Below are 16,084 nucleotides of genomic sequence, written 5' to 3'. Positions count from 1 at the left end.
TGATTTTGGAGATTGTCTTTGCCCTTTTTTATCACGTGAAGATGAAAGGGTGGTCCTAGAATTTATTTTCATAAGTAAAACTTACCTGAAAGAGATGGCCGAATTTCTCGCAGGGTCAGGTCCAACAGATTCTGAATCCACTTGATATAGGAATTCCCCAGTTTAATTGGGTACGGAGTTCAAATTTGGGATTTAGTTTGGGTTCTTGATTGGGACGAGACAGGATGAGGAAGGAAGGTAGTTAAATTGATTTCTCTTAAAAATAAAAACTAAAGGGAAAAAAAGAGTGTAAATGTTAAATAATTAGTGAACAAATTGAAATGGTATAAAATGAGTGAGTAATTGAATTGTAACCAAAAAAAAAAATAGAAAAAGAAAAAGAAAAATAAGTCGACATCATAATTGTTGCAGTATATATTTATTAAAATCAACAAATTGAACTACACTAAATTTACTTTCACCTAGCAATATATATGTGTGCCTTTTTGAGAGAACAATTTTTATAATATGTCAATCATCCATGTCATATGCTTCGAGATTTGGGGATCTAATACCTAACCACACAACTATCATACTACCTTATATACAAAACTGAAATTTAAACAATAATTAAGTTAGTTACATGAAAATTAAATTTACAATAAATAAAAATATTCAAATCATCTAAATGAAATAAAATAATAAGAAAAATGTAAAAATGTAAAAAAATACATGTGCATTGCAGATGGTATTAAACTAGTTGAGAGAAGTTTGCAAACATTAAAATAATACATACAAAACAAAACATGCAATGAGTGTTCTACAGGGAAAGCATGTTTAATAAATGAATCTTTGGAGGAAAACGAGAGAAAAAAAACCACTCTCATTTATTTGATTTACGCTAATCTATACATTAAAGAAAAAAGGGAAAAAATAGTATCGATTTTTGAGTCTAGTTTCTATTTAGTCCATAGATTTTAAAATATTATACATTTAGTTCTTAAGTTTTGAGTTTGATTTCAATTTAGTTTTTAAATTTCAAGATACTACAATTTTACCCTAACATTTGAGTTTGCTTCAATTTGGTCCCTATGTTTTGAGATTTACAATTTCAATCCCAATTTTTCACTAAATACTCACTTTCCATCTTTAGAGTTAATTTATGTTAATAAATTAAAAATCATTAAAAGAATTATAATTAATTAAGTTTCACTATTTTTATCACTTTTAGAATTAAATTTAAATTTTCACTTCATAATTATTTTTAAATAATTAATAAAAATTGACGTTAATGATTGAAAGTGGGTTTTTAATGAAATATTGAGACTAAAAGTATAAGATCTTGAAAATTAGGGACCAAATTGAAACAAAACTCAAATAAAGGTAAAAAAAAATACAATATTTTGAAACTTAGGGACTAAATTGAAACAAATCCCAAATCTTAAGTACTAAATATGTAACATTTTAAAAGGACCAAATAGAAACTACAGTCAAAATCAAGGAACCAAATAAATATTATTCAAAAAAAAATCTTTACACATATGAAAAAAGTTATGCATTAAATATTTTAAAATGAAATTCTAATGGAGGCTCGATCTTTAACTTGATTAAGTTGTGAAAGTCATGAATTTTTTTAATTGATATAATCACTAGTTTAGCAATATAAATTGAATTTTTTCATAACTTTATCTCCATCCTCGTATGTCGTCTAAATCTTCCATTTAATTTTCAAAAAAAGTAACAACAGGGGTAGGAGGATTTAAACAACAGACGTTATTGCAAACAAATCTGTATGCTTGACTAATTGATTGTAAGTAAGGATATTCCAAACTCTACCTCCTATAAGACGTAGTGCTGTTTTGTCACCTAACCAAAAACAAACATATAGCTCACGAAGAGGCAATTCAAAATAAATATATGAAATCAATTCAAATCGAGAGACGAAAAAAACGGTTGGAGCATTAATGTTAAAAATGAAATCTTATCATTAAGGTCCAACAGCTTGCCAATAATAATCCTTTTCTCCTCTTGTTAAAGTCCTTAGGATTGCCCTTTTGCAACCTTCCATTGAATCATTTCCTCTCAAACTCCTCCTTCATCAGGTCACAGATGAAGAACAACTTCTTGATCTTCTTCTTTTCCTCTATTTTTCTCCTACTCTTAAACATCTCTCCATCTTTCTGCGTGTACAAAGATTGCTCTGCCGTCTTCAACTGTGGGAAGATCGTCGACGTCGGCTTCCCTTTTTGGGGCGAAGATCGTCCGCCAAGCTGTGGAGTTCCTGAATTGAAGCTCACCTGCAATAATAACGTTGCTAGGGTCGATATAATGCAAGTGAAGTATAGAGTTTTGCAGGTGACGTATCTTTATAATATGATATCATTGAATCGAAAAGCTTAAACTTAGTTTAAATTACATACTGAGTTTCTATACTTTGATTTTTGCATTCATGCCATCTTAGTCCTGTTTCCAAAATATTAATTTGGTTTAAAGTAAAACTTAGCTCAAGATCTTCATGTTGTTAATTTGTAATTTATGGGACTGTTTGAGGGTGTTTGGTTGAGTTCTGAAGTCAAGATTAAGTTAATATATATGTAGAATTTGGAAAGCTACGTTTTGAACTATTGGGTTGTTTAGTTTGGAGTTAGAAAAAAAAAACTGTGTTTGAAGTATAAGGCAGAGTTATTAAGTTTCTTTATTTTTGATGATTGGTTGAGCTGATCATTAGAGTTAGCCGAAGGAGTTAGTGGTTGAAGTTGGTCACTAAAGTTATTGTCAGAAGGTGGAAGTCACACGGAGTTGGACATTGAAAGTAGTCGTTGGAGATGATTGTTGGAGGTGATCTTCACGTGAAGGTGGTTGTCGTCGGAGATGGCGGCTGAAGCATGTCAGTGGAGTGAGGCTGTAGTAGTCGCCTGCGGTGGTTGTTGCTAGAGTTGGGCATCAGAGGTGGTTGTCGGAGTTGATTGCAAAAAGTGGAGGTCGTAGGTAGTTGGCCGCAGAAGCTCCGATGATGATTGTGTCTCAAAGATGGTCATTAGCAATGACTGGTGGGTAGAGTCATTGAAAATATTGGAGAGAAAAAAAGAGAAAAGGAAATAATGGAGTTTTTTGATAAATGTGCAAACTTCGATAATGAACCTATTAAATTAGTGTGGTCAAGTTATTTAACATCGACTTGTAAAGTTGGTAGGCCAAAAACTGAGTTGGGTTAAAAACTCAACTCAACTCAAGTTAATATCTCAAAACGCACCCTATATGTTTTAAAAATTAAAAGAGGCTTCCATCATCTCTTCCAGGAGAAACAATTTGAAAAGACTACCATAATGTTGTTAGTAGTTCATTGGTGAATTTACCCGAGAGAAAATAATACAAATTATTTTGAATGTATATCTAATAGTTATTATAGAGTATGTAGATTTCAGAATCTACATCTAACGGTTATTAAGACACAATTACATTCTGGTGGACTCGTTAGTTATTTTAATAATCTAATTTATAATAATTTAAAATTTTTTGTAGTGTAATAAAAAAATGAAGAAAGATTCGAACTATAAATTATAGACCTCTCGGTCACTAATACAAAATGCATGAGTGAAATAAGCATGTGTATTCATATTCTTGACAGGTGGATTCAAGGACGAAAACTCTCCAGATCGCACGAGACGACTATTACGACGGAATCTGCCCAGAAACCCGCGATCTGAAGAACACGAGCCTGGATCCAAATCTTTTGGAAATCAGCAATGGCTATGTGAATCTAACACTGCTTTATGGGTGCGATTTATCTCTTTTGGTGGTTCCTGCGCACTTGAGATTCGGTTGTCCCATTCATGGAGATGGGTTCGTAAAGCTTGGGGAAGAAATGGGGCTGTGGGGCTGCAAGGCCAGTGTGATAGTTCCTGTTCGTGGCGATGAGGGCATTCTGGTCAGAGTTTTGAAGATGGAAGAAGCCATTAGAGAAGGATTTGAGGTGAAATGGAAGGTGGATGCCGGTGGTTGTGGTGGTGACTGTGTGGAGTCCGGTGGCGTTTGTGGTTATGATTTGAAGCTCCGCCGTGGGATATGTTTCTGTGAGACTGGTTCTTCTTCTTCTTCTTCTTCTTCTTCGTCAGTAGAAGTTTGCCGGAGGGACGATGGCGCCGCCGTCCACCATGCGTCTACGTCTGCGGCCAGTCCAGGTTTTGTTGGCTCTCTCTTATTTAAATAAGCTAGTTTTTTTTAGTATAGCAACTGCGGTGATAGAGGTCTTCATCTTTCAGCTAAGTTCACTTTTGCAAAGGATTTTAGAATAGAATTTGAAAATTTAAAAAAAATTCACATCGCTACATATGGTCTGGAGATGAGAAGTGTCTCTTCAACCCAAAAAGAATTATTCAATGATTGTAGGATGTGGTTTAAAACATTTGGATGCTTTCTAATAACTATAAATATAAATTTAATGAACTTTAAGAGTGTAAAATAGAACTAATATTATAAAAATTTAATGAACTCTAAGAGCCTAAAATAGAACCAATATTATAGGTGGGTAACAATTGACTAGTAGATAACATGAGTTTCATCTCAAAATCGTGATCAATTAAAAATGTAATTCAGGTATCTTATAAACATTATGAATTTTTTTCTTAAAATTTTCTAAAGTGGGATCATGAGCATACCCTCGCAAGGTGGTGCCTCATTGAATGCACCATTCTTGAATTAGATCTTTTTTTTCCGATCAAATCCTTTTATTTTGGATTGAATTCTCATTTAGGCTTTATCAGCTCTAGTGTACCATATTAAATTACCAATTGACCCAAAAGCTTAAACTAATGGGTGAAGGTAAATTTAATATTATATCAACACTCTAACACTCCCAAAAGTTTGAGCTAATGGGTGAAGATAAATTTAATATTAAATCAACACTCTAACACTCCCTCTTACTTTAAACTTAAAATTTGTAAAAAAACCGAACAAGTAGAAAACATTATGTTACTAATTTTGTTCAAAGATGAAGATTAAATTAAACTATATTTGGACATTCACAATGGCCAAAGCAAGAATTTTACACGTGAATCTCATGAAACACAAAACGTAAAAAACCAATATGTATGCCCATAAATAAACATAAATTTGATTAATTTATTGTTTAATGTACATACAAAAATGATATATTGTTAAACAATAATTCAATAAAAATTAGCACCAAGAAAATAGAATAAACAATTGTATTTAAAATATTACAAAATAAGAACAAAAATACAAGTTATACATTAAAAATTGAAAAAAGAAGAAAATATTGTGAAATAATAATAAAAATAAATAGAAAAGAGGGAGAAAGACGAGTGGCGTTGTGGAGTAGGTAGGTTGAGAAGAAAAAAAACAAAATAGAAATGATATAATAAAAAATTAAAAAGAAAATGAAAAGAAAAGTAGTGAGAATAAAAAGAAAATAAAAACTTATTATTATTATTATTATTATTTGTAATTTGAGCTTTGCTCTTTTCACAATAGCAATGAAAAGTTCTATTTCTATTTTTTTAAATAAAAAAAAAAGAGAGAAAACTTAAATATTACCAAACTGCACTAGTCATTCAATAAAAATTTGTCACGTGACAAATATATATATATATATATATAGTTTTTTTTAAAAAAAAAATTATCTAAAGAAGAGGAAGACATGAGATTGATGTAACTTAGGTTCCATTGCTCTAAAAAGAATAGAGAATAAGGGGTGGAGTTGTGTGGAACTAGAAAGATAAAGATTTCTTTCTTAAATGGCATTTGTTTCACCTGTTTAAAATTTGAATTAAGACATGAAAATTATTACATAGAAAAAAAGCTTTTCCACAAGTGATACTTTGGTGCATCCCAAGCATCACTCATCTTTATGTATCCATTTTCACCACTCACATCTAAAAAAATATTAAAATATTTTAAAAAAGGAAAAAGCAAAATTCGCCACATAACAAGTTATGATAAGATAATTTGGTGGGAAGCACAAAAATAAATGATGTCCGGAATACACTTAAATATTTTTCATTCCATCATGTATTATTTTCAAGATTATGAAATTATCAATATATCAACTCGATAATATTTTAATTCATGGCTATAACATCTCTATCAACAACCAAAATAAGGTATTTTGAATAGTTACAAAGTCTTTTGTGAAAAAGTATACAATTTCTTTTGTTAGTCTGTGTCCTAAGTATACCACTTTTATGGGATAAAAAATACAAATTGTGTCGAATAGTCAAGCTCCAGCCATTTTCTTCTTGAATGCTGACATCCAGATAAAGTAAACAAATATTGGTATGAATGGAGCATTTGCACGACAATATATAATAATCATCACACATAACAATTAAAATCTAAAATACATATCCTTTTTTTTAATATAAATTGAGTAAGATTCTTCATTCTTCTAGAAGAATGATTCAATTACCTTTAAAAATAATATAAATTTGGATACCATATATGAAATTTGATGTCGGTATCTATTTTATTTCTGATATTTTAAAATGAACACATCTAGTCCTTAAATTCCAGAATAGGTACTTTTAACCCATAAAATTTGAAAAATATTCAAAATAGTTCTGAACTTTCTCTTGCCATTAGTTGATCTAATGAAATGCGATATGGTAGATTGTACTTTGCTTAGATGACACTTTTGCTAATGGAAGGTTGGAGTTACCAACTCCATCTCTAGTCTCTATCTCTCCTTATCCCTTCTTCCTTCTTTTCCTCTCACTTCTTCTCTCTCACCATTTGTCAATCGTTATTGTCATTTATCGTTCGGCAACTGTCGCATGCAATTGAAGTACTTTTTGTTCTTATATTTGAAACTTTAACATTTTTATTTTTCTCCTTTACCCCAAAACCAATCTTAATTTACTTCACCTATCTCATTAAGGTATTCCCTCGATCTTAATTGAGTTAGCACCATTGGTTCAATTTTCGTGTGAAATGCTTGCTATGATTGGATTACATTGTTTGTATGGAAAGTCAATTTTTCCTTCTCCACTACATTGGAGGTCAGTTGGATTATGTTGATGCAAAACATGTGTCTGCATCTCACTCTTCTTCACTAATGCTCTAAATCTGAGAAGTGATTGTGTTGCTTTATGTTGATTTTTCCTTCTAGCATGATAGCAACATTTCCAAAATGGTAACATTTATTCTTTTTTTGCACTCATGTTTTCGATTAGTTACTAACTTCCCAAGGCATTTGGGTTTCCTTCCCCTCCTTGTGATCTTGCTTTCTTGTGATATTTTGGATGATCATTTTTTTGACGATTAGAGAGCATTTCTTCATTACTCTTTAATGTGACCTCGAGCATATTCTTAGTTTTATGCTTCTTAACCAACAAGCATATTTTCTATGTCAATATAAGAGTGCCCAATTTTGAATAGCAACAATAAAGTTTTTATATCTAAATTTAAGACTATAAATAATAATTCTCCTCATTCTCAATCCTTAAAATATAGTAGTAGTAGGACTTAATTCAAAGATTTCACAACTTCGAAATTTAACCTTTATTCATATATTGATTATTAGTCGTCTCTCTATGAGCAATTTCCACTATACTAATGTGCTCCAATATTATATTTTTTCATCAACTGTACTTTTTATTGCATGTCTTACCTTCTTCAAAGTTATTGCATCTTCATGTGGCTTGATTTCAGTGCCTCCCACATTCCACAAGTCCTGGTCTTGGATATAAGACTTTATGTATGTGGACCATGTTTTGTAGTTTTGGGTGTTGAGTTTCTTTTTTTTCTTTTGATATCTGTGAGTGATTGGGTCAACTTACACGCACTTCAACTAATCTCACCAAACAATTCAAACAACTTGAAGATCTCCCATCATTTTATGTAATGATGAATCCACTCCACGAGTAGTTGTGTCCCAATGAACAAGTTTCACAATCCCAGACTTAACCTTATACTCAAGAACTCCACCATAGTAGGTTATCCTAAAAGCTTAGTTGTTGAACAAATTCCTCGCTATTTCTAAGTTTCTATAACATCTCTAACTAATACATGTGGAGACACACTTCTTATTTGTAAGCATGAGATCTTTGAAGCTGGAGTCCAGACACTGAGGATTTTTCAAGGCTCTTCTTGGATTAAAAACATCCTATATTTCTTTGAATATATCTTTGTCTAAAAGAGGATTCTGTGGAATTAAAGAAAGGGTAGAATATTTCAAGATTCTTTCATTTGAAATATTTATTAACACACTTCAATATAATAGAGAAATTTAATTCATACATTTACATCACATTGTAGATAAATTCCAAGAAACTTTTAGAATAGTTAGTGTTTCCTTTACTTTATAGGTAAAACTCCTTAATTAGTAGTGGGTCCAAGTGATTGATTCAATTCTTGATTATCATTCCCTTCATGTAAAGGATAGTGGTTAATCAAAACATAATGTAGTTGGTTTTCATCCAAAGTCAATGGGAACTCAAAAGTCATGCCAAAATATGGCTAGTCGCTCAATTCTGTCCTTTTTTTGACAATATGTAGAGTAGGAGATTCAATTATCTGATTTTGAGATTGATAGTATAAATACAATGCCCGTTCCACTACTCATTTTGACAATTATTCCATTTCTCTTAATAGGTTCCAGATTGCAATAAAAACTCTCTACATCTCTTCTTCCATCTACATTACAACAACAACAACAAAACACAGGTCAAAATTCTACACATTAATTTTTCCATTAAAATACCATTTTCCCCTCCACCACACCAATTTCAATTCCTCCAAATATGATTGAACTTTAGATTTCCACAAAACATAAACCATTCAAAGAGCCAAATTCTCATTAGGTTAAGTTTTTGTTTTCTTTTTTTAAATTTCCCAACTTTGTATGAAAAACCAAGTCAACTTTTAGAGAGTCCAATACCAATACCTCATCCCATTCTCTTCTCCAATGGAACGACGACCCATCTGATCAAAATTCCCTCTTCTCTGTTCTTCAATGGATTCCCCAATTTCTTCATTTCTTCTGCTCTTTCCCTTTTCCCTTCTCTTCGTCTTTGGGAATTCCTCCGATTCCTACAGTTCCTGCAGCAATCTCTTCAACTGCGGTGACATCGCCAACGTCGGCTTCCCCTTCTGGGGCGTCGGAAGGCCTCCCGGCTGCGGCAATCCGGCGCTGCAATTGGCCTGCGAAGGAAATAAGACAACGATCGTAATAATGGAAATTAAATACCAGATTCTCAAATTCGGCCTCGAAAATACTTCCCAAACGCTCACCATCGCCAGAACCGATTATATGGGTACGCTCTGCCCTAAGAAATTCATCAATACCACAATCGATTACAATCTCTTCGATACAATTCCTAATTATCGCAACATCACCTTGCTCTATTGCTCCTCTTCTCCCATCGCCGGGCAATTTAGCTGTCCTGGATATAACTCCGGCTTCATTCAGGGGAACCCCATGGGTCCTAGTCTCTGCAATGTGAGCGTGAGCGTGCCGGTTTCTTTGGATTTCTTCCCGCCGGTGAGCGATATTGTGAACTCTACTGAGATATTGAAGGCCATTGACGAGGGATTTGAGGTGAGATTGAAGGAGGATGGAGGTGGATGTGGAATTTGTGAGCAGTCGGAGGGGGTTTGCGGTTACGATTTGAGCTCGAATCGGACGACTTGCTATTGTCGCGCCGGCAAATATAATGATAACGGAGCTTGTAGGAGTCTTCCGGCCGGTGGAGGTCCGGCATCTTCTCCGGGTATGTAGCCCTAATTCGTATATTTTGACTTGATCTTCCACCTTCGTCCGGATCCTCTGCGGATTTTGCTCTGTCTGACTTTTCGTCTTCGACTCAATAAATACTCCGCCGGCCCAAAATTCTTTAAAATAATTTCTTTTTTTAAAAAAAATATATTTTTTTTAATTGATTCTTAATTGATCTTTACCTTGTTACTTTTTAGGCATGGGTCTACCAAGAATCTTAATTGTTAATGAATTTTTAAACAACGAAAAACTAAATGAAATCAATCATTCGAGTTAAACTATGCTGATTTGAAATCAATTTATGTTTACTTGAACATAGGAATTGAATCAATTAGTAAGATTCACCATCTATTTGGAATTTCATCAATCTTATTCTCACTCTTCATTATGTGAGCCTGTTAAATTTTTATTAATTAATTTCATATTAACTCCAATGGACTTTTATTTTGATTCTAGATTATTATGATTCCTAGTGAGGAAACGAAACCTTGTCCATATATTATTTGATTAAAGACAAAAAATTATTTATATATTAGTCACAGTTATTTTAAAAATAAATTAATAATTAATTATTTACCAATAGATTTAAAAAATACTTTTTAAGTACTTTTATTATTAAATTTGTGAAGAGATGTTGGATCCACCAACTATCTAAGTAACTAACTCTTTCTTTTGCCCATACCTTACAAGTGTTAAATAATTCTATCGCTAAGTTCGGCAATATTTATTATTGAAGTCTGTGTATTTATTATTAAAGTTTGTGCGTTATAAAGGAACTTCATCTCCCTCTTTATTTTTATCTCAATCCTTTCAATATTTCCAATAACACCGCCCCACATATAGAAAGAATAATATTAAAATATTTTTTTTTCTAAAAAAAAAACTTACTATGTTGGAATCCTGGTCAAATCGCAAAGTTTGATACAAATTATATAACACACAGGTCAAATTTAAATAGATAAATTTTGAATTTGATTCCATTCGAATCAAAATGAATTTGGGCATAAATAATTTTTTTTCTCAAATCAAATTCTACAAAGTCTAAACTAAATTTTGATTAGAATCTATCATTTTTTTAATTAAATTTTGACTTCCAAATTTTATCTCAAATATTTTTTTTAAAATGTAAAATTTAAATTCAAGCAATTTAGAATTGATCTCAAATTAAGAAAAACGATTGCACTCATATCCAATCTTTGATCAAATTTGAGAGAAACTAAAAATCAAAAAATACAATGAATAATGTAAGAAAATTCGAAACTAAATTTAACATGGAGTTAAGTATGAGTTTTGACTAATTTTTTAGGATAATACATATAATGATACGTTAAATATTATATTTTGTAAATACAAATACAAATTATGTTTAACATGTTATTTGATCTTCTAGTAACATAAAACAACTTAATTAGGGCATGTTTATATTCTTTAGGAAAAAAATATTTTTCAAAAATTCATTTTCATTTAAATAATTTTTATTTTTAAAAAAAAGTTGTTTAAAATTTAAAAAAAAAAAAAAAAAAAAAAAAAAAAAAACTCATTTGTTTGGTTATATTTCTTCAAATGTGCTTTTATACCCTAGTTTGTTGAGTTTGCTATACTCTCGAAGGGGTTGTGTTAGTGCTTAGTGGTTACTATATTTATTTTATAGGTTATAATAGTTTGTATTTATGATACATACTAATTCTGAATTACGGTGGTTTAGGTTTGAGATGCAAACTATTTCAATTTGGATTATAATAGTTTGTATATAGAGTGCATGATATTCTAGTTTGGGTTTAGGTTTTTTCTTTTTCTTTTTCTTTTTCTTTTTTTTTTTTTTGTGTTATAAAGTCAATGGTGCTTTTAAGTATCATATTTTGTCAACAAGATAAGTTAACCGAACTTATTTCTTAACTTGTGCATAGTTCAACAAATTAAAACATACATTTGTAGTCCATAGACAAAAAATTTCAGGACATTCATACTTGTATAATTATTAAAATTGGACTCTAAAACTTGTCAATTTTTAGAATTTTGGCCTCTAAATTTTTATTTAGTTACATCATTGTTAAAATGAGTTATTTTTTGTTTTTTATTAAAATTTTTGTTTGTATTTGAATTTATTTTCTTCTCCCATACATTTTTATCTGTTATTGCTTGCAGTTCATACACTATTAAGTTTGAGAATTTATTCAAGGTCGTTAATTTCGTTTTTTTAGGAATTAAATTGTAAAAGAAAAAGGAAGAAGGAAAAATAGTATGAAAAAGAAGGGAAAATTACCTTTTTAGGTCTAGTTTCCATTTAGTCTCATTCAAAATGTTACACAAGTTGGTTTAAAAAATGATTGTCGGAGTTGGTCGTTGATGATCTTCGATGGAGTGGTCACATAGGTGGTCACCAGAGGTGATTGTTGAAGTTGGCCGCTGGAGTTAGTAACTTAAGCTAGTCGTCGGAGGTGGTTGTCATTGAAATCAGGTGTTGAATGTGGTCTTTGCTGAAGTTGGTCGACGGAGTGATCGTTGGAGTTGGTAGCATAGGTAGTTGTCGGAGATGATTGATGGAGTTGGCCGATAGATGTAGTCGTCAGAGGTGGTGTTGTCAAAATTGGGCATCAGAGGTGGTTTTTGTTGGAGTTGGCCGCCGGAATGATCGTCAAAGGTGATTATCGGAGTTGATCACTAGTGATTGGAGTTATTGGAAACATTGGAGGGAGGGAGAGTTGGTTATTTTAACCATTGTGTTGTAAATACTTTTACTATAGCAAAACAAGGGTTAACCCTTATAGCCCACTCAACCCACTACAAATTGGAGCCCTAAAACACCTCTGAAGTGTTTCTATTAATGTCAAATTAGTGTAAAAGAAGGCTATTAAACACTATGAACTAATAATTTTAATTTTGTATTTAAAAACACTTTAATCGGTCAAGTTTTTTTTTGTTACTTTTTATTATATAATGGGCCAAGTTGGTCGTTGAGATGAAAACCGGATTGGTTACTAGAGGTGGTTGTTGGAGGAGTTGTCGGAGTTGGCCACCAGAGATTGTCACCAAAGGTGGTTGTTGTAGTTGATTGCCGAAAGTGGTCTTCTCTAGAGTTTGTTGTCGAAGTGATCGTTGGAGGTGATTGCCAGAATAGACCGTCAGATCATGTCCTAGCAAATGATTGTCGCCAGAGTTAGGCGACGGTAATCACTTAGAGTGGTTGTTACTGGAGTTAGTCGCCGACGGGTGGGACCATTAAAAATATTAAAGTAAAGGAAAGTTGATTACTTTAATCCTAAGTTGTAAATAGTACTACTATAACAAAATCCTTATCTCTCATTTTCTTAACACACGCTCCGAATGTCAAGCTCTGGACCCCTAAGTGACTGGCCATCATGTAACTTGAAGTCATTCCTCCCAATTCCCTTTACCATTGTCCCAAATGACTTTAGGCCCAGCTCATGGTGGTTTGGTTGGTGTAGGATGTTGCTACCTCTAGACGGGTTTAATTTCCCTTAGGCCTCTTATTTGAAGAAAACGTATGGTTTTGTGGTTTCTGCTATTTTTCCATCTTTCTATCAATAAGATTCTCTGCTCTGTTATGTTTTACATGTCATCCTTTCATTTCTCTTTACTTCTTCATTCCTTCACTTTTTTCACTGCATCACAGCATTTTACTCTTATATTTATGCTTACATAAGTTTCATCTGACAAGTTTTGATCTTGTGCCTTAGGTGGTAATGGATCTAAGAAAACGTCCCTGATAATAGGTATGAATTACTTGTGTTTTATACATCAATTAAAAGGCTGAGAATAGATAGTAATATATACACATACATTTTTATCTTTAGGCCTTTCTATTGGAGCGGCAACTGTATTAGGCCTATGCTTAGGATGCTTTGTCTTCTACATTACACAACGTAAACAAAAACAAGTTCTTAAGTTGAAAAGCAAAGATCTTTCTTCACCTCCTTCAAGTGGAGGCATTCCGACTCCCTCGACGTTTCGCTCTAATAGTATTCCTTCCTATCCTTATTCGAGATCTAGTCTCGAGAGCAGGAGCTCCTACTTTGGAGCTCAAGTCTTTACCTATGCCGAACTTGAGGAAGCAACTCATAATTTTGACCGTTCAAGGGAGCTTGGAGACGGAGGTTATGGTACTGTTTACTTTGGTAAGGATATAAAATTGTTATTGGGTTTAAATATTATATATGTTTTAAGTTTTATACTTTCAATTTTGATTCATTTTAATTATTATATTTATTATGGTCCTGAACTTTTTGCTTTCGTCTATTTTAGTTTCTATACTTTTAAAATATTGGCTCTTTTAAAATGTGAGTCTTTTGGTCTCTTAATTTTCTATATATATCACAATTTAAACCATTTGTTTGATTGTTAATTAGGAACACTCAAGGATGGAAGGATAGTTGCAGTAAAGCGGCTATACGAGAACAATTATAAACGTGTCGAGCAGTTCACTAATGAAGTTGAGATTCTCTCAAAATTGCAACATCCGAATCTCGTGAAGCTTTACGGATCCACGTCGAGACATAGCCAAGAACTCCTCCTTGTATATGAGTACATTTCTAACGGAACAGTGGCTGACCATCTTCATGGAAAACGAGCAAATTCAAGTCTCCTCAGTTGGTCTGTTAGACTCAAGATTGCTACAGAGACAGCTAATGCACTGGCTTACCTCCATTGCAATGATATCATTCATCGTGATGTCAAAACCAATAACATTCTTCTTGACAACAACTTCAAAGTAAAAGTGGCCGATTTCGGCCTGTCGCGGTTATTTCCCCTCGACGTTACTCATGTTTCAACTGCTCCACAAGGGACACCAGGCTATGTTGATCCGGAGTATTATCAATGCTACCAACTTACCGACAAGAGTGATGTGTATAGTTTTGGAGTTGTTTTGGTCGAGCTTATATCGTCGTTGCAGGCAGTTGACATCAACAGAAACAGAAATAATATCAATTTGTCAAATATGGCTATTGATAGAATTCAAAATCATGCATTGTCTGATTTAATTGATCCAGATCTTGGGTTTGAGAGGGATTATGCAGTAAGGTCTATGATAAAGTCAGTGGCAGAGTTGGCTTATCGATGTCTTCAACAGACGAGGGATGTGAGGCCTTCTATGGATGAAGTGCTGGAAATTCTAAAAGGATTAGAGAATGAAGAATTGGCTGCTCGTAAAGCAGAAGTGTTAGATATAGGGTCTGATGATGTGAGACTTTTAAGGAATACATCATCTCTGCTCTCATCTGATTCTGGACCAGTGACTGACAAATGGGTTAGAAACTCTATTATACCTTCATCTTGAACTTTATTCCTTTTCTCTTCTCTTATCTTTTTAAGCTGAAATTATCATATATTTCTCTTTGATATCTAGATGATATTTTCTCCCTGTGGTTACTTCTTTACCATTGTTGATTATAAGTTGGTTAAACACTTCTAAGTTTAGTATTGTACTTTAAATTTTGTTTTTAAATTTAGTTTAATGAAAATTCTCACATATGTAAATCAATTAGTTGGTTAAGGACCTTAAAACTGGAAAACCCAAATCGTTACATAATCAAAATCTACACTTAATTTTGATATAACGTTGACTTAGGAATTAAATGGTCGAATACTATAGTCCATGATTAAACAATTGCATATTTCAAAATACGAAAATTAAATTGTTGCAAACTAAAATTTAGAGACCATAAGTGTTTTTTTGCTGAACATATTTTAGTCATGACAACGAAAATTAGGCACTAGGGAACTAAGTGATTCTAGTTTCTTCTTGGTTTTATATGTCTGCCTAGCTTTTGATTATCCAATGACAATAAACTATTAATATATTCTGTAAGATCACCTTTTCTTTGATTAAACAGATGAAGGTCTTGAACAGAACAACTTAATGCCATCAATACCAGCAGCAGTTATGAGAACTAGAAAAATGGACATAGCAAGTTTTGTTTACTCTTTGTAACCATTCAAAACAAAGAAAAGCACAAGGACAGATGGAAGATTGTGGAAGGCTGCTTTTTTTTTTTTTTAGTACAACAAAGGTGAGAGGATTCAAACGACAGATCTCATGGTCGTTAGTACATATTATATGTCGGTTGAGTTATACTCGCTTTAGCAGATACTGGAAGACTGTTGCTGAAGGTAATTAGTTCATTTTCATTTTTCATATACCTGTAAATGATGAGATAGTTTTTCTGTTGGTTCTTCTTAGGTTTGAACATAAAGGGATAGAAAATAGAGATGTAAATGATATGTGTTGAGCTTGTCTTGAGACCCATATAGATTACAAAAGCATTGGAAGTAGTATCATCCTGTATAGCTCAACATTGTACTGAACTTTCTCTGTAAAGTTTCATGTGAATAAAAGAATTATCATTACACAAA

General features: G+C 32.5%; 1 protein-coding gene across 4 annotated transcripts; it reads left to right on the top strand.

Annotated features, from left to right (window-relative positions):
* The first annotated feature begins 1,983 nt into the window (after window positions 1–1,983).
* Window positions 1,984–16,084, top strand: LOC120082899 (LEAF RUST 10 DISEASE-RESISTANCE LOCUS RECEPTOR-LIKE PROTEIN KINASE-like 1.4). Of its 4 annotated transcripts, XM_039038298.2 has the most exons (6): window positions 1,984–2,334; window positions 3,608–4,160; window positions 13,411–13,446; window positions 13,528–13,848; window positions 14,080–14,978; window positions 15,565–16,084. In XM_039038298.2, exons 1-6 carry the CDS (start codon window positions 2,089–2,091, stop codon window positions 15,589–15,591), a joined length of 2,082 nt encoding a protein of 693 aa, XP_038894226.1. In that variant the 5' UTR covers window positions 1,984–2,088; the 3' UTR covers window positions 15,592–16,084. The 4 variants fall into 4 exon arrangements, with proteins under 4 accessions (XP_038894226.1, XP_038894225.1, XP_090164195.1 ...); XM_039038297.2 differs by lacking the exon at window positions 15,565–16,084 and having other exon boundaries at window positions 14,080–15,076; XM_090308069.1 differs by lacking the exons at window positions 1,984–2,334; window positions 3,608–4,160 and adding an exon at window positions 8,564–9,707.

Source organism: Benincasa hispida, chromosome 1 (genome assembly GCF_027475165.1).
Source record: "Benincasa hispida cultivar pf3 chromosome 1, pf3_genome.v1.1, whole genome shotgun sequence".
NCBI lineage: Eukaryota > Viridiplantae > Streptophyta > Magnoliopsida > Cucurbitales > Cucurbitaceae > Benincasa > Benincasa hispida.
The sequence above is the reverse complement of the archived record's forward strand: the minus strand, read 5'-3'. Positions and strand labels throughout refer to the sequence as shown.

Excerpts from the sequence above, each read along its gene's own strand:
- LOC120082899 (XM_039038297.2), top strand. The coding sequence starts at position 2,089 with ATGAAGAACAACTTCTTGATCTTCTTCTTTTCCTCTATTTTTCTCCTA. Across the intron at positions 2,335-3,607 it reads TGAAGTATAGAGTTTTGCAG|GTGGATTCAAGGACGAAAAC; the intron begins GTGACGTATCTT and ends TATTCTTGACAG. Across the intron at positions 4,161-13,410 it reads TACGTCTGCGGCCAGTCCAG|GTGGTAATGGATCTAAGAAA; the intron begins GTTTTGTTGGCT and ends CTTGTGCCTTAG.